The sequence below is a fragment of the Ylistrum balloti genome, unplaced genomic scaffold, assembly GCF_031769215.1.
Source record: "Ylistrum balloti isolate Yb309-2 unplaced genomic scaffold, AGI_CSIRO_Ybal_v1 Utg370746, whole genome shotgun sequence".
Lineage (NCBI taxonomy): Eukaryota > Metazoa > Mollusca > Bivalvia > Pectinida > Pectinidae > Ylistrum > Ylistrum balloti.
The window spans coordinates 283,218-308,979 of NW_026782439.1; the positions used below are offsets into that span (position 1 = coordinate 283,218).

Consider the following 25,762-nt stretch of genomic DNA (forward strand, 5'->3'; position numbering starts at 1 on the left):
ATCAGAGGGGGCCTAGGTTTGTACTCCATCTGTCCCCACCAGTACTATCAGAGGGGGCCTAGGTTTGTACTCCATCTGTCCCCACCAGTACTATCAGAGGGGGCCTAGGTTTGTACTCCTTCTGTCCCCACCAGTACTACCAAAGGGAGGCTTGAGGTTTGTACTCCATCTGTCCCCGACCAGTACGGCCAGAGGGGGCCTAGGTTTGTACTCCATCTGTCCCCCACCAATACTACCAGAGGGGGCCTAGGTTTGTACTCCATCTGTCCCCACCAGTACTACCAGAGGGGGCCTAGGTTTGTACTCCATCTGTCCCCGACCAGTACGGCCAGAGGGGGCCTAGGTTTGTACTCCATCTGTCCCCCACCACTACTACCAGAGGGGGCCTAGGTTTGTACTCCATCTGTCCCCACCAGTACTACCAGAGGGGGCCTAGGTTTGTACTCCATCTGTCCCCGACCAGTACGGCCAGAGGGGGCCTAGGTTTGTACTCCATCTGTCCCCCACCAATACTACCAGAGGGGGCCTAGGTTTGTACTCCATCTGTCCCCCACCAGTACTACCAGAGGGGGCTTAGGTTTGTACTCCATCTGTCCCCACCAGTACTACCAGAGGGGGCCTAGGTTTGTACTCCATCTGTCCCCCACCAGTACTACCAGAGGGGGCTTAGGTTTGTACTCCATCTGTCCCCACCAGTACTACCAGAGGGAACTTAGGTTTGTACTCCATCTGTCCCCGACCAGTACTACCAGAGGGGGCTTAGGTTTGTACTCCATCTGTCCCCCACCAGTAATACCAGAGGGAACTTAGGTTTGTACTCCATCTGTCCCCCACCAGTAATACCAGAGGGAACCTAGGTTTGCACTCCATCTGTCCCCCACCAATACTACCAGAGGGGGCCTAGGTTTGTACTCCATCTGTCCCCGACCAGTACGGCCAGAGGGGGCCTAGGTTTGTACTCCATCTGTCCCCGACCAGTACTACCAGAGGGGGCTTAGGTTTGTACTCCATCTGTCCCCCACCAGTAATACCAGAGGGAACCTAGGTTTGTACTCCATCTGTCCCCCACCAATACTACCAGAGGGGGCCTAGGTTTGTACTCCATCTGTCCCCGACCAGTACGGCCAGAGGGGGCCTAGGTTTGTACTCCATCTGTCCCCGACCAGTACTACCAGAGGGAGGCTTGAGGTTTGTACTCCAATCTGTCCCCCACCAATACTACCCGAGGGGGCTTTTAAGTTTGTACTCTTGTAATCTGATGAAATAAAACAGGAGCTTGTCTAACTATAAAGAATAATGCTAATTGTTTTATATTTATTTTGTTTTTTTATTACAAACACTCGTTAATGAATTTAATCTGTAAAGAAATTACTAAGGATAAAACTTGCCAGGAATTTCTTCTTATTTTTACTTCTAGTCATTAGGACATTCTAAAATGGTTGATGATTGTTAGATTTTATTTTTAATTGTGTGTGAAATGATGATTGAAGTTCTGACATTTCACATTAGGTGTCAGGGTCCAACAGATTGTCTGATCAGAAGTACATCTGTAACTAACCTAGGAACTATGAATGTTATCTAGTTAACAGCCTGTAAACAATAAAACAGGCTCATTAAGTCACTGTGTGATAGCTGTAGGAATCTGTCACCTGCACCTGTACCGTAAAAGAGAACTAGGGATCTTTCACCTGCATGATGTTGGAGCTGTAGGGATCTGTCGCCTGTATGGTGTGGGAGCTGTAGGGATCTGTCACCTGCATGGTGTGGGAGCTGTAGGGATCTGTCACCTGTATGATGTGAGAGCTGTAGGGATCTGTCACCTGTATGGTGTGGGAGCTGTAGGGATCTGTCACCTGCATGGTGTGGGAGCTGTAGGGATCTGTCACCTGTGTGATGTGAGAGCTGTAGGGATCTGTCACCTGTATGGTGTGAGAGCTGTAGGGATCTGTTTCCTGAATATTGTGGGAACTGTAGGGATCTGTCAGCTGGTTGGTGTGGGAGCTGGAGGGATCTGTCGCCTGTATTGTGCGGGAGTTGTAGGGATCTGTCACCTGAATGGTGTGGGAGCTATAGGGATCTGTCGCCTGTATTGTGTGGGAGCTGTAGGTATCTGTCGCCTGTATGGTGTGAGAGCTGTAGGGATCAGTCACCTGTATAGTGTGGGAGCTGTAGGGATCTGTCACCTGTATGGAGTGAGAGCTGTAGGGATCAGTCACCTGTATAGTGTGGGAGCTGTAGGGATCTGTCACCTGTTTGGTGTGAGAGCTGTAGGGATCTGTCACCTGTATGGTGTGGGAGCTGTAGGGATCTGTCACCTGCATGGTGTGGGAGCTGTAGGGATCGGTCACCTGTGTGATGTGAGAGCTGTAGGGATCTGTCACCTGTATGGTGTGAGAGCTGTAGGGATCTGTTTCCTGAATAGTGTGGGAACTGTAGGGATCTGTCAGCTGGTTGGTGTGGGAGCTGTAGGGATCTGTCGTCTGTATTGTGCGGGAGTTGTAGGAATCTGTCACCTGAATGGTGTGGGAGCTATAGGGATCTGTCGCCTGTATTGTGTGGGAGCTGTAGGTATCTGTCGCCTGTATGGTGTGAGAGCTGTAGGGATCAGTCACCTGTATAGTGTGGGAGCTGTAGGGATCTGTCACCTGTATGGTGTGAGAGCTGTAGGGATCTGTTTCCTGAATAGTGTGGGAACTGTAGGGATCTGTCAGCTGGTTGGTGTGGGAGCTGTAGGGATCTGTCGCATGTATTGTGCGGGAGTTGTAGGGATCTGTCACCTGAATGGTGTGGGAGCTATAGGGATCTGTCGCCTGTATTGTGTGGGAGCTGTAGGTATCTGTCGCCTGTATGGTGTGAGAGCTGTAGGGATCAGTCACCTGTATAGTGTGGGAGCTGTAGGGACCTGTCACCTGTATGATGTGGGAGCTGTAGGGATCTGTCACCTGTATGATGTATGAACTGAAGGTATCTGTCACCTGTATGGTGTGGGAGCGGTAGGAATCTGTCACCTGTATGATGTATGAACTGAAGGGATCTGTCACCTGTATTGTGTGGGAACGGTAGGGATCTGTCACCTGTATTGTGCGGGAGTTGTAGGGATCTGTCACCTGAATGGTGTGGGAGCTATAGGGATCTGTCGCCTGTATTGTGTGGGAGCTGTAGGTATCTGTCGCCTGTATGGTGTGAGAGCTGTAGGGATCAGTCACCTGTATAGTGTGGGAGCTGTAGGGATCTGTCACCTGTATGGTGTGAGAGCTGTAGGGATCTGTTTCCTGAATAGTGTGGGAACTGTAGGGATCTGTCAGCTGGTTGGTGTGGGAGCTGTAGGGATCTGTCGCCTGTATTGTGCGGGAGTTGTAGGGATCTGTCACCTGAATGGTGTGGGAGCTATAGGGATCTGTCGCCTGTATTGTGTGGGAGCGGTAGGTATCTGTCGCCTGTATGGTGTGAGACCTGTAGGGATCAGTCACCTGTATAGTGTGGGAGCTGTAGGGACCTGTCACCTGTATGATGTGGGAGCTGTAGGGATCTGTTTCCTGAATAGTGTGGGAACTGTAGGGATCTGTCAGCTGGTTGGTGTGGGAGCTGTAGGGATCTGTCGCATGTATTGTGCGGGAGTTGTAGGGATCTGTCACCTGAATGGTGTGGGAGCTATAGGGATCTGTCGCCTGTATTGTGTGGGAGCTGTAGGTATCTGTCGCCTGTATGGTGTGAGAGCTGTAGGGATCAGTCACCTGTATAGTGTGGGAGCTGTAGGGACCTGTCACCTGTATGATGTGGGAGCTGTAGGGATCTGTCACCTGTATGATGTATGAACTGAAGGTATCTGTCACCTGTATGGTGTGGGAGCGGTAGGAATCTGTCACCTGTATGATGTATGAACTGAAGGGATCTGTCACCTGTATTGTGTGGGAACGGTAGGGATCTGTCACCTGTATTGTGCGGGAGTTGTAGGGATCTGTCACCTGAATGGTGTGGGAGCTATAAGGATCTGTCGCCTGTATTGTGTGGGAGCTGTAGGTATCTGTCGCCTGTATGGTGTGAGAGCTGTAGGGATCAGTCACCTGTATAGTGTGGGAGCTGTAGGGATCTGTCACCTGTATGGTGTGAGAGCTGTAGGGATCTGTTTCCTGAATAGTGTGGGAACTGTAGGGATCTGTCAGCTGGTTGGTGTGGGAGCTGTAGGGATCTGTCGCCTGTATTGTGCGGGGGTTGTAGGGATCTGTCCCCTGAATGGTGTGGGAGCTATAGGGATCTGTCGCCTGTATTGTGTGGGAGCTGTAGGTATCTGTCGCCTGTATGGTGTGAGACCTGTAGGGATCAGTCACCTGTATAGTGTGGGAGCTGTAGGGACCTGTCACCTGTATGATGTGGGAGCTGTAGGGATCTGTCACCTGTATGATGTATGAACTGAAGGTATCTGTCACCTGTATGGTGTGGGAGTGGTAGGAATCTGTCACCTGTATGATGTATGAACTGAAGGGATCTGTCACCTGTATTGTGTGGGAACGGTAGGGATCTGTCACCTGTATGGTGTGGGAACTGTAGGGATCTGTCACCTGTATTGAGTGGGAGCTGTACGGATCTGTCGCCTGTATGGTGTGGGAGCTGTAGGGATCTGTCACCTGAATGGTGTGGGAGCTATAGGGATCTGTTGCCTGTATGGTGTGGGAGCTGTAGGGATCTGTCACCTGAATGGTGTGAGAGCTATAGGGATCTGTCGCCTGTATAGTGTGGGAGCTGTAGGGATCTGTCACCTGTATTGAGTGGGAGCTGTAGGGATCTGTCACCTGTATGGTGTGGGAACTGTAGGGATCTGTCACCTGTATGGTGTGGGCGCTGTAGGGATCTGTCACCCGTATGGTGTGGGAACTGTAGGGATCTGTCACCTGTATGGTGTGGGCGCTGTAGGGATCTGTCACCTGTATGGTGTGGGAACTGTAAGGATCTGTCACCTGTATTGAGTGGGAGCTGTAGGAATCTGTCACCTGTATAGTGTGGGAGCTGTAGGGATCTGTCTCCAGTATGGTGTTGGAGCTGTAGGGATCTGTCACCTGAATGGTGTGGGAGCTATAGGGATCTGTTGCCTGTATGTTGTGGGAGCTGTAGGGATCTGTCACCTGTATAGTGTGGGAACTGTAAGGATCTGTCTCTGGTATGGTGTGCGAACTGTAGGGATCTGTCACCTGTATGGTGTGGGAACTGTAGGGATCTGTCTCCGGTATGGTGTGGGAGCTGTAGGTATCTGTTGCCTGTATGGTGTTGGAGCTGTAGGGATCTGTCACCTGTATGGTGTTGGAGCTGTAGGGATCTGTCACCTGTATGGTGTTGGAACTGTAGGGATCTGTCACCTGTATGGTGTGGGAACTGTAAGGATCTGTCACCTGTATGGTGTGGGAACTGTAAGGATCTGTCACCTGTATGGTGTGGGAACTGTAAGGATCTGTCTCCGGTATGGTGTTGGAGCTGTAGGGATCTGTCACCTGTATGGTGTGAGAGCTGTAGGGATCTTTAGCCTGTATAGTGTGGAAGCTGTAGGGATCTGTCACCTGTATGGTGTGGGAGCTGTAGGGATCTTTAGCATGTAAAGTGTGGGAGCTGTAGGGATCTGTCACTTGTATGGGGTGGGAACTGAAGGGATTGGTCACCTGTATGGTGTGGGAACTGTAAGGATCTGTCACCTGTATGGTGTGGGAACTGTAAGGATCTGTCTCCGGTATGGTGTTGGAGCTGTAGGGATCTGTCACCTGTATGGTGTGAGAGCTGTAGGGATCTTTAGCCTGTATAGTGTGGAAGCTGTAGGGATCTGTCACCTGTATGGTGTGGGAGCTGTGGGGACCTGTCTCCAGTATGGTGTGGGAACTGTAAGGATCGGTCACCTGTATGGTGTGGGAACTGTAGGGATCTGTCACCTGTATGGTGTGGGAGCTGTAAGGATCTGTCACCTGTATGGTGTGAGAGCTGTAGGATCTTTAGCCTGTATAGTGTGGAAGCTGTAGGGATCTGTCACCTGTATGGTGTGGGAGCTGTGGGGACCTGTCTCCGGTATGGTGTGGGAGCTGTAGGGATCTGTAGCCTGTATAGTGTGGAAGCTGTAGGGATCTGTCACTTGTATGGGGTGGGAACTGAAGGGATCGGTCACCTGTATGGTGTGAGAGCTGTAGGGATCTGTCACCTGTATGGTGTGGGAACTGAAGGGATTGGTCACCTGTATAGTGTGGAAGCTGTAGGGATCGGTCACCTGTATTTTGTGGGAACTGAAGGGATCGGTCACCTGTATTTTGGGGGAACTGAAGGGATCGGTTAGTTGTACACATGAGATCTATGGGACTCTAGTGTTTCCTCTATAATACCTCAGACATGTTTAGCCATACTGTCATTCAAACCAGCCATAAACCTTTGTGCTTGACTCTTTTAATGCTGACATTATGATCCTCCTAATTGTTTTTGTCAGAGATGATCGGTGTCGATAATCTTCATTCATTGTTCATGTCTTGCTTGTTGCTTTATAGAAGTACACCATTGATATCTGATAGAAAGTTAATTGATTTTTTTTTCTTTTCAGTTTCATTTTATACACACATTAAGTGGTAAAACAAAACAGGATGTTTTTCTGTAATTATTGTTTAGCCAACGAACAACATCTGTCTTTTACATCCAAAAAAAGGTGATGTTCATCTGTGATTTGGTGACGGCTGATAGTGTGCTTCGATGAATACCAAAAGCACGCGAGCTGACATCATAGATCTATTGCTTTGCGAGTCCATTGTGAACAACAGGAAGTAGAGACATCTTTTTAAGAATAGAATTAGAAGAAATGTTATTCACTTTTTTTTTCATTTTCCAAAAAATATACCATTCTGATTAAATGATGCATTAAGTGCACCTCCATATCTATATTTCTCGGTATTTGTTTAGGAGCGGTTTGAAGCCGTTTTTGACGAGTCCTGATCGGAAAAAATTGTTGTTTGATGCAGTAAAATTCTTCTTCCATTTATACATTAAGCCTTTTATATAATCCCCAGAGGGCAAAATAAACAGGAGGCGAGTGGGTGTATAATGGTACAAGGACAAAAATGATCAGGGGTGAAAAATATCCCAGTTTGAAAAAAGGTTAAATTTAACAGGGCATTTTATAGTTTGGCTTTGTACTTAATGATCATTGCACACCACATGACATTCAAAATTTGAAAGCTGTGATATCTTTTTTCATTATTTTTCAATTATAGAAGTCAGCAGGAAAAAAATTCTGAAACTGAGAAAAATGGGCCATTTTGGGAAATTTTTGGTCAATATAAAAAACAAGGTAGGACATCCTATGTAAGATACAAAAAATGTTATAAAAAATGGAAAATGGGAGAGTTCAGTCTTGATAGGCCCAGGATCCCTTGAACCCCTCCAGGATTATCCCTAAATAAGATCAAGAATACTCATCACTTAAGATAACTCTATCCTAGATTTTTATTGTGAATGTTGACCATCTTTGTTGCTCTAATGTTGTCACTTTGTGTGACTTGTTATAGGACAGCACAAACTAGGTTGGACTGATGCATATGTCGTTTAAACTAGTTGTCACCAGGTAATTAAGACTGTATAGTGCAAGTTGAAACTTCATTTTACAAGTTTAAAGAGAGTTTCTCTTAAAAACAGTGCCTATCATCAGTTTATCTGTCGTGTCCTGTAACAGGGCATTGTGTGTATGTCACGATTTCCACAATGAGCCAAGTGCCCAGGGATATTAATATCGCCCTCCTGTTTACCATGAAAAGAAGATCTGGTAATTGTTATGAACTCTATTATAGAAAAATAAGGCATTAATGTCATAATAGTTAAAAATGTAACAATGCCTGGTAACAGGACGTTCAAAGAACGACAATGTTATCTGCGAGTGGGCTAAATCTATACCTAGTTGGCCTTCGGTGGCGGTACAATTGACAGGGAAGGGAAATTTTAAAGTGCCGTCAGACACAAACCTCAGACTTCATTATGGTTTAAAGGTGTTGCTATCAAAATCTTTGATAAATAATGGTCATGTTTTTGTCTTGTTCAATAATTACCTGTGTGACATAGGGAAGTTAGGATTGTCTCAATTTCGCTTTGTGAGAATATATGTTACTGGGGATTTAATTCAGTAATAATAGATGTGAAGGAATTGTTCCTGTTATGAATGTTAAAATATCTCTTTAATATGTTGACAATTGTTTGGATTTGGTAGGGTACAATGGATGAGTGTGTGTGAGTACATCAGGTAGGGAATTACACGGTCTTGGGGGATCATTTTACCAAAGAGAGTTGCTCGCCCTTGACAAAGGCCGTGTCTGGTAGGTGTACATACAATTAAGATTTAAAACTTTTCTAAAATTAAATTGTCCCTTTATAAAGTTCCCCTTCAAAGCTTTGACAAACATCACGAGGAACAATTGGAATTGTCTACGGTAGCACTGTTAATAGTTGTTGTGTTGTAATGAGACCATGTCAATATTTGTAGAAAGGTGGGGTGATATGAGAGGCACAGTATCAGTGAAACCCCTGCCTGTTTGGGGGTCTGGGGCGTGCGAGATCGCGTATTGTAGTTGTGATGTATCGTTGTGGCCGCGGAGATGGCCTTAGGGACACAGGTAATTACAGCCCAGGTGAACCCGCCCAACAATACCTCCGGCACATTGTCTGGTAACCGTTGCTACGTAGCAACTCCAAACAGTAACTGGAAATATTGATGATAAAGTCAGAATTTACTCTATATGGCGTTTTTTATTAAATACATATTTGCAGTCTTTATTTTGGTTTGTTTTGGTTGTTGTATTAATTGGTACATTGCAGGTGATGTCACAGGTGTGCACTCGTTAACTAGTAATTAATGGAATGTGTGTAAGGTGATATTTACAGTAAACGAGGCACATAAATAGAAAGAGAGCCTTGAAAATGCATTGGTTTATGGTGTCACGTTCGTTTTGATGTTTCTATTTCCTTTATTTTGTCAAGTGTTGGTGCCAGTTTTTTTTTTCTTTTTTTCCTGGAGATAATTTTTCATTTCTGCTGTTGTAATTAGTTGCTTTTAGATTAAAGCTATCTTGTTCTATCGAGACATGATAACTCTTGAGAGATGAAGCCTCTCAAGACGTTTAAACTTTTATTAGTAATGTGATTTCTCAAGACATATGAATTCTGTCAGACACATTGTCTCCTAAGCTTCTGTCTTTTTCAATTTGCTTGGGAGATAAAGTGTCTCCAGAGTTTAAATATCTTGTCAGACATATGTCATGACATATCTTGAGAGTTCAGATGTCTTGAGAGATGGCATTTCCTGAGAGTTCTAATTAATGTCTTGAGAGATGACATTTCCTGAGAGTTCTAATTAATGTCTTGAGAGATGGCATTTCCTGAAGATGACATTTCCTGAGAGTTCTAATTAATGTCTTGAGAGATGACATTTCCTGAGAGTTATAATTAATGTCTTGAGAGATGACATTTCCTGAGAGTTCTAATTAATGTCTTGAGAGATGACATTTCCTGAGAGTTCTAATTAATGTCTTGAGAGATGACATTTCCTGAGAGTTCTAATTAATGTCTTGAGAGATGACATTTCCTGAGAGTTCAGATGTCTTAAAGAATGACATTTCCTGAGAGTTCAAATGTCGTATATTCATGGACTTTTTCATGACAGAGTTCAATTTGATGTCTTAAGAGACTACAAAGTGCAGATATGGTGATAGATTACAAGTGTACAAATATCTTCCAAGACCAATTAACCTGAGGGTTTAAATCATGCCTTTAATGTAGAAATCCCATCTTCCTACAGTTCAATGCTAAGAGTTCCAATGCCTTGATTTGGAGACATTTTAAATGTTTTGGAGAGACCACATATTAACAGAGATCACACGTCTTTTTAGAAGTCACCTGTCCTATGACCAGTCTTGTTTGTGTAGCCTGATTGGCCTGAGTTAATAAGCGACAGTGTGGTTGCTGCCCTTTTCGTGCATCATCTCATTTCAGTACAGGTTACAGCTATAGCTACTCATAGGACCACAAAACAAGTATAACAAACACAAGTAATAGCACAGTTAATAGACATCCAATCTGTTCATTGAAATTTCTTAATTTACGTTGCTCTAATATGGAGGTTACGGGAAAAACTTTAATACTCTTTGGTTACAAATAGCTCTGGAAAGTCATTTGAAGCCGATTTGGAATTTCGATGGCAACTGGTATCATCACAAAATAAAGTATTAAACAGAGTCTCAACAAAAACTGAAGGCAAGAGAAAGCCCTTTAATGGGAGTGTTATAGGTAATGTGATTTTACAAGTATTTGTTGATGTAATCTGCGACCAGATTACAAAGGATGATGCTGCCAATGCTGTCGTTTCTCCTTGCCTGATGCTGGTAGGCTGTCGCAGGCACTTTCTGTCAGGGCGCGTATTTGTTGGGGATCTTTTACATGATGTAAGAGTCTTGCAGCCATCATAAAGGTCTCTATTATCTATTAGGCACTATAGAGGCTGAGGGAAATAAAAATGTTTTGACCTTTGGTCAGTGATGACCTGTGGTCAACGATGAAAACAATTTAAATTGTTGTCTCAAAACAGTAGAATACAAAATTAAATTAAATTTATTCTATCTTCGATCTGTCTCAAAAGATCTAGTGATAAATTATCTTAATATTGTATTATGATATTTAATTTTTCATTTATCATGATAGTCTTAAACACTATCAATAATCAATGATATTGATAAGGTGTCTATGATATGGACTGCGCTGTAAGTCAAAGACGAGGATATAAAAAAAACTCATTGATATCAATGATAATTGTCAGTTAAATGTCTGTGATTTAGACCTTAAGGAGGACTAGAATCCAAAGCAAGGATTCGGTATCATTTTCAAAGTGATAGATACATGTTTGAGCTGTTGACAGGTGGGTATGTAATTAAGTCAGATAACTTTGTAATCATTGAAAAGACCACAGCATTAATGTCCTCTAATCCTGAAGGTGAAACACACAAGATGGCTGCCTGACAGAGTTGTGTGAGCGGGTACCTTTTAGTTGGTGTTGGCCAAGACGTCTGCGTCTGCGTTGAGGCAGGCTTTGTTTTGACAGGTAGGGGATGTAAGCCTTGTCAGATAGTCAGGGATTACAAACCCACTGGCATTAAATGTCTTTCCTGCTCTTTCTCTGAAATACACAAGATGTTGAATAAAATCCCACAACACCCAATACCATCCTTGTCAACAGATGTAAATGAGTGATGCATATCTATAATACCAAGTATCATTGGAAAGAAAATCTGATACCATCATACTTAAATTTGTTTCTGTTGTCAGCAGCAAAGCGGCCAGTTTTAAATGTAGACTAAATGAGGAGATTACCAGCTAAGACTGTGTTGTCATTACCTCTGTCAGCTTAACGGTCGTCTTGGAGCCCTCATCTGGCAGTTTTTGTTTCAGCATATTATCATTGTGATTCTGTGGTTGTGATGATATGACTTGAGAGCAAAGAGGTAGCTGTAATCAGTGTGAGCACCTCACCTGTCACCATGACAATCTCCTCGCTCCCTAAGTCTGACCCAGGGGGCACCACAACACCAACCGAATGGCTCTTTTCAGTTTAATCCTCTTTTCTGTGAACATTTGACAATTTCATTTTGAAGTATTTCATTTTCATGGCATATTCCTTTTGAATGGTTACATTAGCATGTCTCTCTCTCTCTCTTTCATTTTTTCTCCGAAAAAGTTTAAGATATGTGTTGGAAGATTATAGAGTCTCATTCTTAATGATGTTGAAAGTTTTACATGTCATTGTAACATGTTATTAGTTGTAGCTTTGTCCCTCTGAACAGTGTAACAGAAAAACTGTTCATTTCCAATTCGATATTCTTTACACATTAAAAATGTTCAAAATATTTTATCATTCTTTTTTGGATGGGCAAAAATTAAAAATAATGGTATATCTCATCTGTTAACATTAATTAATTAATTTTAAAAAATAAATATTTTGAAATTACAACAGAAATGTAAGCACCCTTTTTTTATAACTTTCTTTCTAGAAACATTGATTTTGAGTTATTAATCATGACTTTAGTAAAGAAAAAAGAAATGAGGAAAACTCCAAGAATTAAAGAATATAATTGAAGTTAGACCTCCATCGGAATTTTTAGCTGTCATTTGAGTAGTCTTTGACCAAAATTTGACGGCTGTTGCCGGGGCTACCGTCTGTGTCATTGTTTCCTTCATATGCATCCATTAATGGTTTAGTGTCAGTGGGGGTGCTGGGCATTGTCTTCATCATGTTAAATGGCTATTCCTTAGCGTGATTCAGCATTACAGATGCTGCTGCACTCCATTGTGTCTTTAACTGGACAGTTACAGTAAATGTGTACAATATTTGATCATAAAAATCAATAACTTTTCTGTCAATTAATTACAACTAATGAAATTTCTGTGACTTTTTTTCACAAATATACATTTTAATGTAATGATTAAATGAAATCTTTGGTAACTTAGCTTTCCAAACATTGAATTCATAGTTTCTTGTATGTGTTTTGTCCATCCTATTCCTAGGATGTTTACCATTATAACTGTCTTCTGCATAAATTTCACACTTGTTTCTATCTCCATGCACATCCGTCAGAATATTTGTCAGAATTATTGGGATTGAAAAGAAGGAATGTGGATGAATGAAATTTTCATTAATTTTCATGGCTGCTTGGTCCTGTTTGTTTTCACTGACCAAGGCACCTTAAGACGAGAAAAAAGAGCTGCAGGGAATTGGCTGCAAAAATGAGGGCTCCGAGTAACTAAAATGAAAGCCGTTTGATCACAAATGTTTACTGGCAACGTTGTAACCATTAATTAATATCAGAAATATATCAGTTATTTACTTGTAAATATAGAAGAATATTAATATTTTTTCCTTACAGATAAAACAGTAATTGTTAAATGCCAGTTTTTTCATTCAAAAAAGAAAAGATTAAAAAAAATCCCTTTGTAAAATAAGAGTACATTTAGTGTAGTGTAATGTAGTGGTCAGAAGTTTTGATAGTATATATTACAAAGTATGTATTCTAGTCTGAAATTTCACTTGTCTCAAAATCTCTGCTTCTTTGTGTTTTCCTGAATGGCGTCTTGATTCAATATTTTTATGGAGAGTTACTACCCCTTGCTCTTTTCCTGATTTCAATCTTGTGTGGAGAATTTTTAATTCAGTTTTCATCTTGTCTTTCTACGTGGAATGCTTTAAGTAATCTGACTTGAAATATGTGTTTTCCTGACATCAGTTTCATTTCACAATATTGGAGAGTTATTGCCCTTTATTTTTCTTCAACATTTCTCAAAAGATATCCTCTCTCATGTTTTGATTAATTTTGTTAAAATATGGTGTATGATAAAACATACAACATGTCTTTGTAGTGATATTTTGATTCAACAATCAGTATAGTTACTGCCCTTTGAATTGATGAGCTTTTTGATTTCAACCAGAGATCTCCTCCCTCAGTTTTCAACCAATTTCCTTTGAAATTGGAAGGTTTTATCAAAATGAAATTGGTATGCTTTATCAGTAGCATTTATTGTTACAATTCTATATTTTTATTTACTTCGGTACAAAAATGGAACGGATGAGGTGTATATCTTCTGCCAGGAGTTGATTTGTTTATATAGAGGTCCGTGTGTAGTGTTTATATAGAGGTACCAGTGTGTAGTGTTTATATAGAGGTACCAGTGTGTAGTGTTTATATAGAGGTACCAGTGTGTAATGTTTATATAGAGATACCAGTGTGTAGTGTTTATATAGAGGTCCGTGTGTAGTGTTTATATAGAGGTACCAGTGTGTAGTGTTTATATAGAGGTATCAGTGTGTAGTGTTTATATAGAGGTACCAGTGTGTAGTGTTTATATAGAGATACCAGTGTGTAGTGTTTATATAGAGTTATCAGTGTGTAGTGTTTATATAGAGGTACCAGTGTGTAGTGTTTATTTAGAGGTAACAGTGTGTAGTGTTTATATAGAGGTACCAGTGTGTAGTGTTTATATAGAGGTACCAGTGTGTAGTGTTTATATAGAGGTACCAGTGTGTAGTGTTTATATAGAGGTACCAGTGTGTAGTGTTTATATAGAGGTACCAGTGTGTAGTGTTTATATAGAGGTACCAGTGTGTAGTGTTTATATAGAGGTATCAGTGTAGTGTTTATATAGAGGTATCAGTGTGTAGTGTTTATATAGAGGTACCAGTGTGTAGTGTTTATATAGAGGTACCAGTGTGTAGTGTTTATATAGAGGTACCAGTGTGTAGTGTTTATATAGAGGTACCAGTGTGTAGTGTTTATATAGAGGTACCAGTGTGTAGTGTTCATATAGAGGTACCAGTGTGTAGTGTTTATATAGAGGTACCAGTGTGTAGTGTTTATATAGAGGTACCAGTGTGTAGTGTTTATATAGAGATACCAGTGTGTAGTGTTTATATAGAGGTACCAGTGTGTAGTGTTTATTTAGAGTTACCAGTGTGTAGTGTTTATATAGAGGTATCAGTGTGTAGTGTTTATATAGAGGTATCAGTGTGTAGTGTTTATATAGAGGTACCAGTGTGTAGTGTTTATTTAGAGTTATCAGTGTGTAGTGTTTATATAGAGGTATCAGTGTGTAATGTTTATATAGAGGTACCAGTGTGTAGTGTTTATATAGAGGTATCAGTGTAGTGTTTATATAGAGGTACCAGTGTGTAGTGTTTATATAGAGGTATCAGTGTAGTGTTTATATAGGTACCAGTGTGTAGTGTTTATATAGAGGTACCAGTGTGTAGTGTTTATATAGAGGTACCAGTGTGTTTATATAGAGGTATCAGTGTGTTTATATAGAGGTACCAGTGTGTAGTGTTTATATAGAGGTACCAGTGTGTAGTGTTTATATAGAGGTATCAGTGTGTTTATATAGAGGTACCAGTGTGTAGTGTTTATATAGAGGTACCAGTGTGTAGTGTTTATATAGAGGTATCAGTGTGTTTATATAGAGGTACCAGTGTGTTTATATAGAGGTACCAGTGTGTTTATATAGAGGTACCAGTGTGTAGTGTTTATATAGAGGTACCAGTGTGTAGTGTTTATATAGAGGTATCAGTGTGTTTATATAGAGGTACCAGTGTGTTTATATAGAGGTACCAGTGTTTAGTGTTTATATAGAGGTATCAGTGTGTTTATATAGAGGTATCAGTGTAGTGTTTATATAGAGGTATCAGTGTGTAGTGTTTATATAGAGGTACCAGTGTGTAGTGTTTATATAGAGGTATCAGTGTAGTTTTTATATAGAGGTATCAGTGTAGTGTTTATATAGAGGTACCAGTGTGTAGTGTTTATATAGAGATACCAGTGTGTAGTGTTTATATAGAGGTACCAGTGTGTAGTGTTTATATAGAGGTACCAGTGTGTAGTGTTTATATAGAGGTATCAGTGTGTTTATATAGAGGTACCAGTGTGTAATGTTTATATAGAGGTACCAGTGTGTTTATATAGAGGTATGAGTGTGTTTATATAGAGGTACCAGTGTGTAGTGTTTATATAGAGGTACCAGTGTGTAGTGTTTATATAGAGGTATCAGTGTAGTGTTTATATAGAGGTATCAGTGTGTTTATATAGAGGTATCATTGTAGTGTTTATATAGAGGTACCAGTGTGTAGTGTTTATATAGAGGTATCAGTGTTTAGTGTTTATATAGAGGTTTCAGTGTGTTTATATAGAGGTATCATTGTAGTGTTTATATAGAGGTACCAGTGTGTTTATATAGAGGTACCAGTGTGTAGTGTTTATATAGAGATACCAGTGTGTAGTGTTTATATAGAGGTACAAATGTGTAGTGTTTATATAGAGGTACCAGTGTGTAGTGTTTATATAGAGGTATCAGTGTTTAGTGTTTATATAGAGGTATCAGTGTGTTTATATAGAGGTATCATTGTAGTGTTTATATAGAGGTACCAGTGTGTAGTGTTTATATAGAGGTATCAGTGTTTAGTGTTATATAGAGGTATCAGTGTGTTTATATAGAGGTATCATTGTAGTGTTTATATAGAGGTACCAGTGTGTAGTGTTTATATAGAGGTACCAGTGTGTAGTGTTTATATAGAGATACCAGTGTGTAGTGTTTATATAGAGGTACCAGTGTGTAGTGTTTATATAGAGGTATCAGTGTGTAGTGTTTATATAGAGGTACCAGTGTGTAGTGTTTATATAGAGGTACCAGTGTGTAGTGTTTATATAGAGGTACCAGTGTGTAATGTTTATATAGAGGTACCAGTGTGTAGTGTTTATATAGAGGTATCAGTGTGTAGTGTTTATATAGAGGTATCAGTGTAGTGTTTATATAGAGGTATCAGTGTAGTGTTTATATAGAGGTATCAGTATGTTTATATAGAGGTATCAGTGTGTAGTGTTTATATAGAGGTACCAGTGTGTAGTGTTTATATAGAGGTATCAGTGTGTAGTGTTTATATAGAGGTACCAGTGTGTAGTGTTTATATAGAGGTACCAGTGTGTAGTGTTTATATAGAGGTACCAGTGTAGTGTTTATATAGAGGTACCAGTGTGTAGTGTTTATATAGAGGTACCAGTGTGTAGTGTTTATATAGAGGTATCAGTGTGTAGTGTTTATATAGAGGTACCAGTGTGTAGTGTTTATATAGAGGTACCAGTGTGTAGTGTTTATATAGAGGTACCAGTGTAGTGTTTATATAGAGGTACCGGTTTGTAGTGTTTATATAGAGGTACCAGTGTGTAGTGTTTATATAGAGGTATCAGTGTGTAGTGTTTATATAGAGGTACCAGAGTGTAGTGTTTATATTTACCAGTGTACACATACCAGTGTTGTGTTTATGTGTTTATATAATGGTTCCAGTCATTGACAAAGTGAAAGTTGATGAAGCTTGCTGATACAAAACTCTGTCTTTAATGTTCTTTCATATACAAGTCTCTATACATATTTTTTTGTGAAAAAAAATTGCATTATAAATTTAATTGCCTGCTGAGAAAAGAAAAACCTTGTCTTTGATGCTGGTAAGTGATGAGATTGTGATCTGCCTACACAAAAGGCACTGGGCAGTAAAGGAAGATTGTAGCTCCCCTCTCGGAGGGGGGGTCAGGTGTCGAGGGTTGGGGTGTAACAATTAAACTCCTGGAAGAAGGGGGACATCAAATAGATGTAGACATGTAATGACTGGGGAACAGGTGATGCACTCTACAGTGTAATACTACAGTAATAGTGCACAGCCCTGTATATGATCTTTCTTCAGTATACTCCATTCTCCATGGTTATAGCTCCACATAATGACAATTGTCTCTCTTTGTTCTGCATTTCTCTGAAGGTTTGAATCTGATTTACTTGAAGATAGATCAGTAATTTTCATCATCAAGCATTTACCTGGAGTCTATGTATCCTGCAAAATGACTTGCATGTCTGATATATCGGTTTGACTGTGAGTAAACATTTCAAAACAAGACACTAAAACTTAGCTTTATTATCTGAACAAGGAAACTAAATAAAAATTGATCTGTACTGGAACAATGATTTGGGGATAGTGGTCAGCTGCTTTACTGAGATAGGCTGGAATTTGTATCTAACATATAGAGTAATTAATTGATGTGTAGATCTGACAGTAAGTGGTGGTTAGTTGTACAAGATGTGACAGTAAATGGTGGTTAGTTGTACAAGATCTGACAGTAAGTGGTGGTTAGTTGTACAAGATCTGACAGTAAATGGTGGTTAGTTGTACAAGATGTGACAGTAAATGGTGGTTAGTTGTACAAGATCTGACAGTAAATGGTGGTTAGTTGTACAAGATCTGACAGTAAATGGTGGTTAGTTGTACAAGATCTGACAGTAAATGGTGGTTAGTTGTACAAGATGTGACAGTAAATGATGGTTAGTTGTACAAGATCAGACTGTAAATGGTGGTTAGTTGTACAAGATCAGACTGTAAATGGTGGTTAGTTGTACAAGATCTGACAGTAAATGGTGGTTAGTTGTACAAGATCTGACAGTAAATGGTGGTTAGTTGTACAAGATCTGACAGTAAATGGTGGTTAGTTGTACAAGATCTGACAGTAAAAGGTTGGTTGGTTGTACAAGACCTGACAGTAGTAAATGATGGTTTGTTTTTACAAGATATGACAGTAAATGGTGGTTAGTTTCACAAAATATGACTGTACACTGTTGAGATATGGAGGTTATAATTGTACACAGATCTGAAGGTACCATTATTTAGTGTACACTGTTGAGATATGGGGGTTATAATCATACACAGATCTGAAGGAACCATTATTTAGTGTACACTGTTGAGATATGGAGGTTATAATCGTACACAGATCTGAAGGTACCATTATTTAGTGTACACTGTTGAGATATGGAGGTTATAATCGTACACAGATCTGAAGGTACCATTATTTAGTGTACACTGTTGAGATATGGAGGTTATAATCGTACACAGATCTGAAGGTACCATTATTTAGTGTACACTGTTGAGATATGGGGGTTATAATCGTACACAGATCTGAAGGTACCATTATTTAGTGTACACTGTTGAGATATGGAGGTTATAATCGTACACAGATCTGAAGGTACCATTACTTATCCTTGTCATTAGGCTGATATTTGTCATGCTTGTTTATTTCAACACAGGAAAGCTTGAACAGATCAGCGAGCTTGACACCACTTAGCAACAGAGTAACACTGATGAATGATGGTTCTGACTCTCAGTGCAGTGTTCATGGTATTTAAGAAATAATTAACCCAAACCATTCACCATTTTCCAAATTCCTAAGATTATTAACCCTCGCACAAAAGCACACAATTCTGGGATTTTTTTTGTTTTGTTTTTTAAGTTCTTGTAAAAGCAGCAAACAAGGGTAAAAAGAAAAAGTGTGAAAAGGGGAAAAAAAAGGAGACAAAACAGATTGGAATTTTGACTAGCCACTTATGCCAGTTGCGGCAATAGCCAGAACTGACATGACTTACTGGGTATCAACACTTCGGAACACGTCTTTTGTTAACTCAACTGGGGGTACATATTGAAGCCTGGAACCAAATAACAAGATTCTTGTCTTCAGAAAAGTATATTTTTTATGAGTTTGTTATGGTTTTCTCCCCATCTATATTGGATAATGCCCGTCTGTTAGGTTTTGCGAAAAATTTTTCAAAATTTTAATTGACGTTCAACTGTTGTGATTTTATGCTCGGTTTCAATCTGCAGAATTATTGGGAATAACGCTCCAAGTTAATCATTCTTCTCGCTAATTCTACACATTGGCTTGGTTATTAAAGACAGCGTTGGTGTATAAGAAGAGGTTTTGTTGTGGCTATGAGAGCCTCCCACAAGCATGGGTACACCAAGTACTCTCACATATTAATGGCTCTCACCAATGATATGCACTGGTTACAACGCTCTTTAAGTTAATTCCTTTATTCAATGCTATTATCTAGATAACGCTGCCTTGTGTGTATTTGACAATCCGACACATTCTTACTTCATTTGATAGGAAATTGTTTTACTCTATTTTAACATAATTTAGAGAATTGCATTAACAGGATCCATGTGGGAATTTCATCTGACTCTAGATATATGTATGATATAGGGATGAAGTCAGGATTTAGAGAGGAGGGAGGGGGGATGGGGGTTGGGAGAGGAGACTGACACTCGGAAATGGTTCACCGAGAAAGAAGGGAGGGGCAGCACTGAGACTGGACGGGACAATCATTGTTTGCCACATATCTTTACAGTTTGAATTTCAAACAAACAATATATACCAAATAAAGGTATTTACTTCACATGTTGATCGAGACTGACTCTGGTTCACCAAGAAAATAGGGAGGGGTGGAAGACACAGGAAACTTGATCATTGTGTACCAGAAATATGTGATATGTATACAGTTTACATTTCAAACAAAACAATAGATACCAACAAGTGTGGGTATTTACTTCACCTGTTGATTTTTACCTGATGGAAATTTTATCTTTATTGCGTCTTATTAACAATTCACAGTTAATGTTTTATTGTAGTATAACGACTGATGTGTGCTGAATATTGATGCATACATTTTGCAGCTATTTATGGTGATTTATGATATACTCTCCATAAAGCCAAGTGACAAGGCTAACAATACCCACCCTTTATGCCTTTTTTTATGTTCTTTACACAATTTGTCTTGCATATCTCTTAAATAACATAACTTTTTTTCCGTACAACAAGACTTCCGTTGACTAGCTGTGTTGATTTCATCATTGTGTTATGAGATGTCATAGTGGTATATGTAAAGTTCAAACAAATTCAGGAAGTCTTATGAATTAGTATGTGGCCAGCTGAAGTGGAATATAAGTACCCAGGATGTAGTTAAACACTGCACTGTGTTTCAATCAAAATCTTCATTAAGATAAAGTGGCAGGATCCACAATGACCACGGCGTATAGGGGAGGCGAGACATTTTCCTCTGTTTCAAGTCATTTTTGTCGGCCGCCTTGTTTACTGTAACTAGTCAACTATTGGACAGGATTACTTTTTAAGCCTCCACTCGTAATATTTAATAATTTCATGTGGTGCATGTGTCTTTTGTTAGAGTGGGTTTCGTGTAATGACAGTCTGCTCCCTGTCTGTGGCGATGGAAATATAAAGTACAGAGTTGCAGGGTTTGGTGGTAGGTGTCAACAATGGTTGTTACTGTTACTGACTTGTTGATAAAGTCATAGTTTATTCATATATACCCTTTATGGGGGTTGTATACCCTGTCTGAGAGCTATATACCTTACATACCGTGTCTGAGGGCTATATACCATATATACCCTGTCTGAGAGCTACATAACATATATACCCTGTCTGAGGGCTATATACCTTGTCTGAGGGATATATACCCTGTCTGAGGGTATATACCATATATACCTTGTCTGAGGGCTATATACCATATATACCCTGTCTGAGGGCTATATACCATATATACCTTGTCTGAGAGCTATATACCATATATAACCTGTCTGAGGGCTATATACCATACATAGCCAGGTTGAGGGCTATATACCATATATACCTTGTCTGAGGGCTATATACCATATATACCCTGTCTGAGGGCTATATACCATATATACCTTGTCTGAGAGCTATATACCATATATACCCTGTCTGAGGGCTATATACCATATATACCCTGTCTGAGGGCTATATACCATATATACCCTGTCTGAGGGCTATATACCATACATACCCTGTCTGAAGGTAATATACCATTTATACCTTGTCTGAGGACTATATACCATACATAGCCAGGTTGAGGGCTATATACCATATATACCCTGTCTGAGGGCTATATACCATACAACCCTGTCTGAGGGTTGTATACCTTGTCTGAGGGTTGTATACCTTGTCTGAGAGCTATATAACATATATACGCTGTCTGAGGGCTATATACCATATATAACTTGTCTGAGGGCTATATACCATATATACCCTGTCTGAGGGCTATATACCATATATTCCCTGTCTGAGGGCTATATACCATATATACCTTGTCTCAGGGCTATATACCATATATACCCTATCTGAGGGCTATATACCATATATACCCTGTCTGAGGGCTATATACCATATATAACCTGTCTGAGGGCTATATACCATATATACCCTGTCTGAGGGCTATATACCATATATACCTTGTCTGAGGGCTATATACCATATATACCCTGTCTGAGGGCTATATACCTTATATACCTTGTCTCAGGGCTATATACCATATATACCCTATCTGAGGGCTATATACCATATATACCTTGTCTGAGGGCTATATACCATATATACCCTGTCTGAGGGCTATATACCATATATACCCTGTCTGAGGGCTATATACCATATATAACCTGTCTGAGGGCTATATACCATATATACCCTGTCTGAGGGCTATATAACATATATACCCTGTCTGAGGGCTATATACCATATATACCCTGTCTGAGGGCTATATACCATATATACCCTGTCTGAGGGCTATATACCATATATACCTTGTTTCAGGGCTATATACCATATATACCATATATTCCCTGTCTGAGGGCTATATACCTTGTCTGAGGGCTATATACCATATATACCCTGTCTGAGGGCTATATACCATATATAACCTGTCTGAGGGCTATATACCATACATACCCTATCTGAGGGCTATATAAGTTGTCTGGGGGATAGATACACTTTTTGACATTTAATTGATCTGAGGGTAGGGTGACAGTAGGGAGTGGAGCAGAAAACAAAAAAGAAGAATGGCCATAAGAGATGACAAAGAAAAATGAGGGCAGAAGGAAAGAGATGGAACGATGGATGCAGAATTGAAAAAAGAAGTATGAGGGGACCTAAGGGCGCAGAGGGAGATGTGGGCAAAAAGGGGAAGAGGTTGATGGAGGCAGAATTGGAGAAAGAAGAATGAGGACAAAGGGGAAGTGAGAGAAGGGCATGAGAACATGATGCCATTGGAAATGTTCAATTATGTGCAAGGTTCATTTTGGCAAGATATTCCTAATTCCACCTGATTGTATAGTTCCATTTTATTGCCGAATCAAAATGACCTTTTTCACATTTGTTTACACACATGTGTTTCTTTTCTTGAAAATGAAAACAAAACTTGTAAACATTTCCTTACATAAATCTTATCTTTGATATACTATTTTCATTTTCTCAACACATTGACGGGGTAAGAAATTTTTGTGTTGGTGCATATTTTTTTTTAAACAAACATTTATATTCTATGATGAAAACCTATCAGTACGACCATGTTGCCTCTTATCTGCACTCTTACACACTAGGTGAAGGAATTAGGGGATCAGATGAGAACCCTGATACCCAACCATAAATGAGGGGAGGTAAATCCCTCCTCAGCTTCCCAGAGGTTGTACATGGGGTACAACAAATCCACTCAAATCTTTCTGAATGGAATCAGCTGTCGTCAATTATATTCACATTCGGAGGGACTTTGTTAGGCCAGGTTGTGCCTACCTGATGGGAACACCTACCAATATTCAAAGACAGTAAGATCTGCCGCAATCTACCACTGTCCCTAGTTTACAGAACCACCGACTTGTGTCAAGGGAAACTTCAAATCTGGGAGTATTTGAAATTGTCCATTAATTAAATTTGTAGGTATGAGTAATATCTGTTGTGAAGACTGGCCATTACACACTGATGTAGGAGATTATTAATCAGGCTTGTGTAATAAATTGATTAGGTGCCTGATAGACATGGGTCAGAATGGGAGGGGCCCTGTGAGCCACCTGACCTCAGTAGATTCCTAACAGATGTGGAGTCCCTCCCCAACCTGCTGATCATGACTGCACAGTGACGAGCCAAGGACATTCTTCAAAAGTTTAAATCAAAATGTTATATATCATCAAAAAATTTACTCACTTAACAAAATTAAATATGAGAAGTGTTTGTGATAATGCATTAACTTAACAGCCTTAAGTCAAAAAAATAATTACAAACCAGAAAACATGACATACATTTCTTAGTTTTGAAATTATGTTTAGGATGGTGAAATGACGTTATTAAGAAATAATGGTAATTTCTGTGTAACACAGTAGTTGATATTATTTCTAAAAAAAATTTCCCACTTCGAAAATAAAAACTATTTTCTACAATACCAAATTTGACAGTTTTGAGGAATAGTATTCCTGCAGTCACACACTGCTTCTCTGTATGTCCTATTGTATATAATAGTAAATTCAGATCTGTAATGTAGCCTATATTTTTCTGTGCTGTGAAACAAGACAAGATTTGTATTTTTTGACAAACAGAATTTGCAGTAATTAATTTGACAAACAGAATTTGCAAAAGTTGACAAACAAAAAGTGTTAGTAATAGCATCACTGGTAAAACACAGATTTTGTAATATTTCACAAATACTAAACCAGATAGAATTTGTAATATTTCACAAATACTAAACCAGATAGAATTTGTAATATTTCACAAATACTAAACCAGATAGAATTTGTAATATTTCACAAATACTAAACCAGATAGAATTTGTAATATTTAATTATTATACAGAATTTATTAAATTTTTAAAATACTGAAACAAATAGAATTTGTTATATTTTACTTACTTGTCTTAACAGACAAAATTTGTTACGTTTTAAGCAGACATGATTTAAACATTTTTTAAATTGATGGAATTTTTTGAATTTGACTAACAGACAAAATTCGTAATGAATTTGTAATATTCGTAATATTTAAATAACATATTTTGTGATAACTGGCTAATAGAATTTGTAATATTTGATGGACAGACAGAATTTGTAATATTTGACGGACAGACAGAATTTGTAATATTTGACCAACAGAATTTGTGATATTTGATGAACAGTATTTGTAATATTTGACAGACAAAATTTGTTCTATTTCATGCAGACAGAATTGGTAACATTTCATCTGAAAGAATTTTCATTGTTTAACTGTACTGGATTTAGTTTACATATAGACCAATGCTGACATGATCCGTCCCGTCAAAATGGAAACAAGATGGTCTAATAAAAATATTTCTACCTCTGATTTCTCAGTATGTCTGTTTCAAAGCTTATGTATTTTTGACGAGCTATAAGAAGGGGAGACAATAAATAAAATCATCAGATAATTTTCTCCGATGTATAAAATATGTACATCTGTTGACAACAATATAAGGAACCACATAAAGTAGGAACAACGGGGAATGCAATTTGGCATCCAGAAATAAAGATGGCTAGATGTGGCTCCTACAAATCGTATAAATCATTCCACAATTGTGTGTGAGAGTTTAGTATTTAGAAGGCGAGATCTGTTGTGGAGACAAAGAAACAGCAAAGGTAAAAGTAATTGTAGGTATTTGTGTGTGTGCACTGAGGAGAAGAATGTCTGATGATGTGTTTATCATGATATGAGTAGGTACCTGGTGCTGTGGACAGCTGCCGACACACAGGGCTGTATTTGTTTGTATTAAAAGATTTCCATCTCCTCCAAATGTAATAAACTTAGATAAAGGTATCTAAGAATTACCTACAGACTCCGCTGCAGATCTACATTTCCCTTGTGTAAGTTGTCTTAATCAATTTACAGGAGCTCTTCAATATAGGAGATAAAAACACTCATCTTACAATTTGTTTTCAATATATAAATAAAGATTTCCTTATTTTCTTGAAGCAATTTCCCCTTTTCTTACAGTTGTAAAATTCTTATATGAGTTAGATATCTGTTTGTGTTGTAATTCAATTGATCAATGTAAAATTAAGCCTTTTATCTGAAATAAGATAGAAAAGAGCTTCTTATTTTTTACCTAAGGTACATTATGGTCAAGTGTGCTAATTTGATTTCCTTATCCTCCTTGCTGTGCAAACACTTGTCCAATTCATTACCATTGTGTGTTAGTTGAACTACTCATAATTTTGAATATTAGTTGGCCTGGATGAAATCAATAGCTCTGCAGCCTTACACTATTTAGGCGCAATTTCAGTTGTATAGTGGTTATGGGATTGACTGTAGCCCCTGGTCCCCGATGCTGTTTCATTAAGACTACAATGGGCACTGACCTGTTATTCGAGGTCGTTATTATCATCCTTGAATTAATATCTTTCACGTTGCGCATTCCGCCAGTTGGAGGAATCTGTCTCTAATGGTTAAAAAATCAATGGCCTTTTTTCTGCCCTCCATCAATGGATCGATGGACTGATGAAATTCCCCAACATCAATGGCTATTGTTGAACCTCGATGACTAATGATTTTCTATGCTC

The 25,762-nt window shown here is 39.3% G+C and overlaps 1 protein-coding gene across 1 annotated transcript in view; it reads right to left on the bottom strand.

Moving 5' to 3' along the window:
- Window positions 1-1,673: 1,673 nt before the first annotated feature.
- LOC132558036 (mucin-3A-like) overlaps window positions 1,674-25,762 on the bottom strand; it is a 43,945-nt gene continuing 19,856 nt past the window's right edge. The window contains exon 3 of the mRNA XM_060222558.1: window positions 1,674-5,945. Within this exon, the coding sequence (XP_060078541.1) occupies window positions 1,674-5,945 (4,272 nt within the window). The remainder of the gene's footprint in view (window positions 5,946-25,762) is intronic.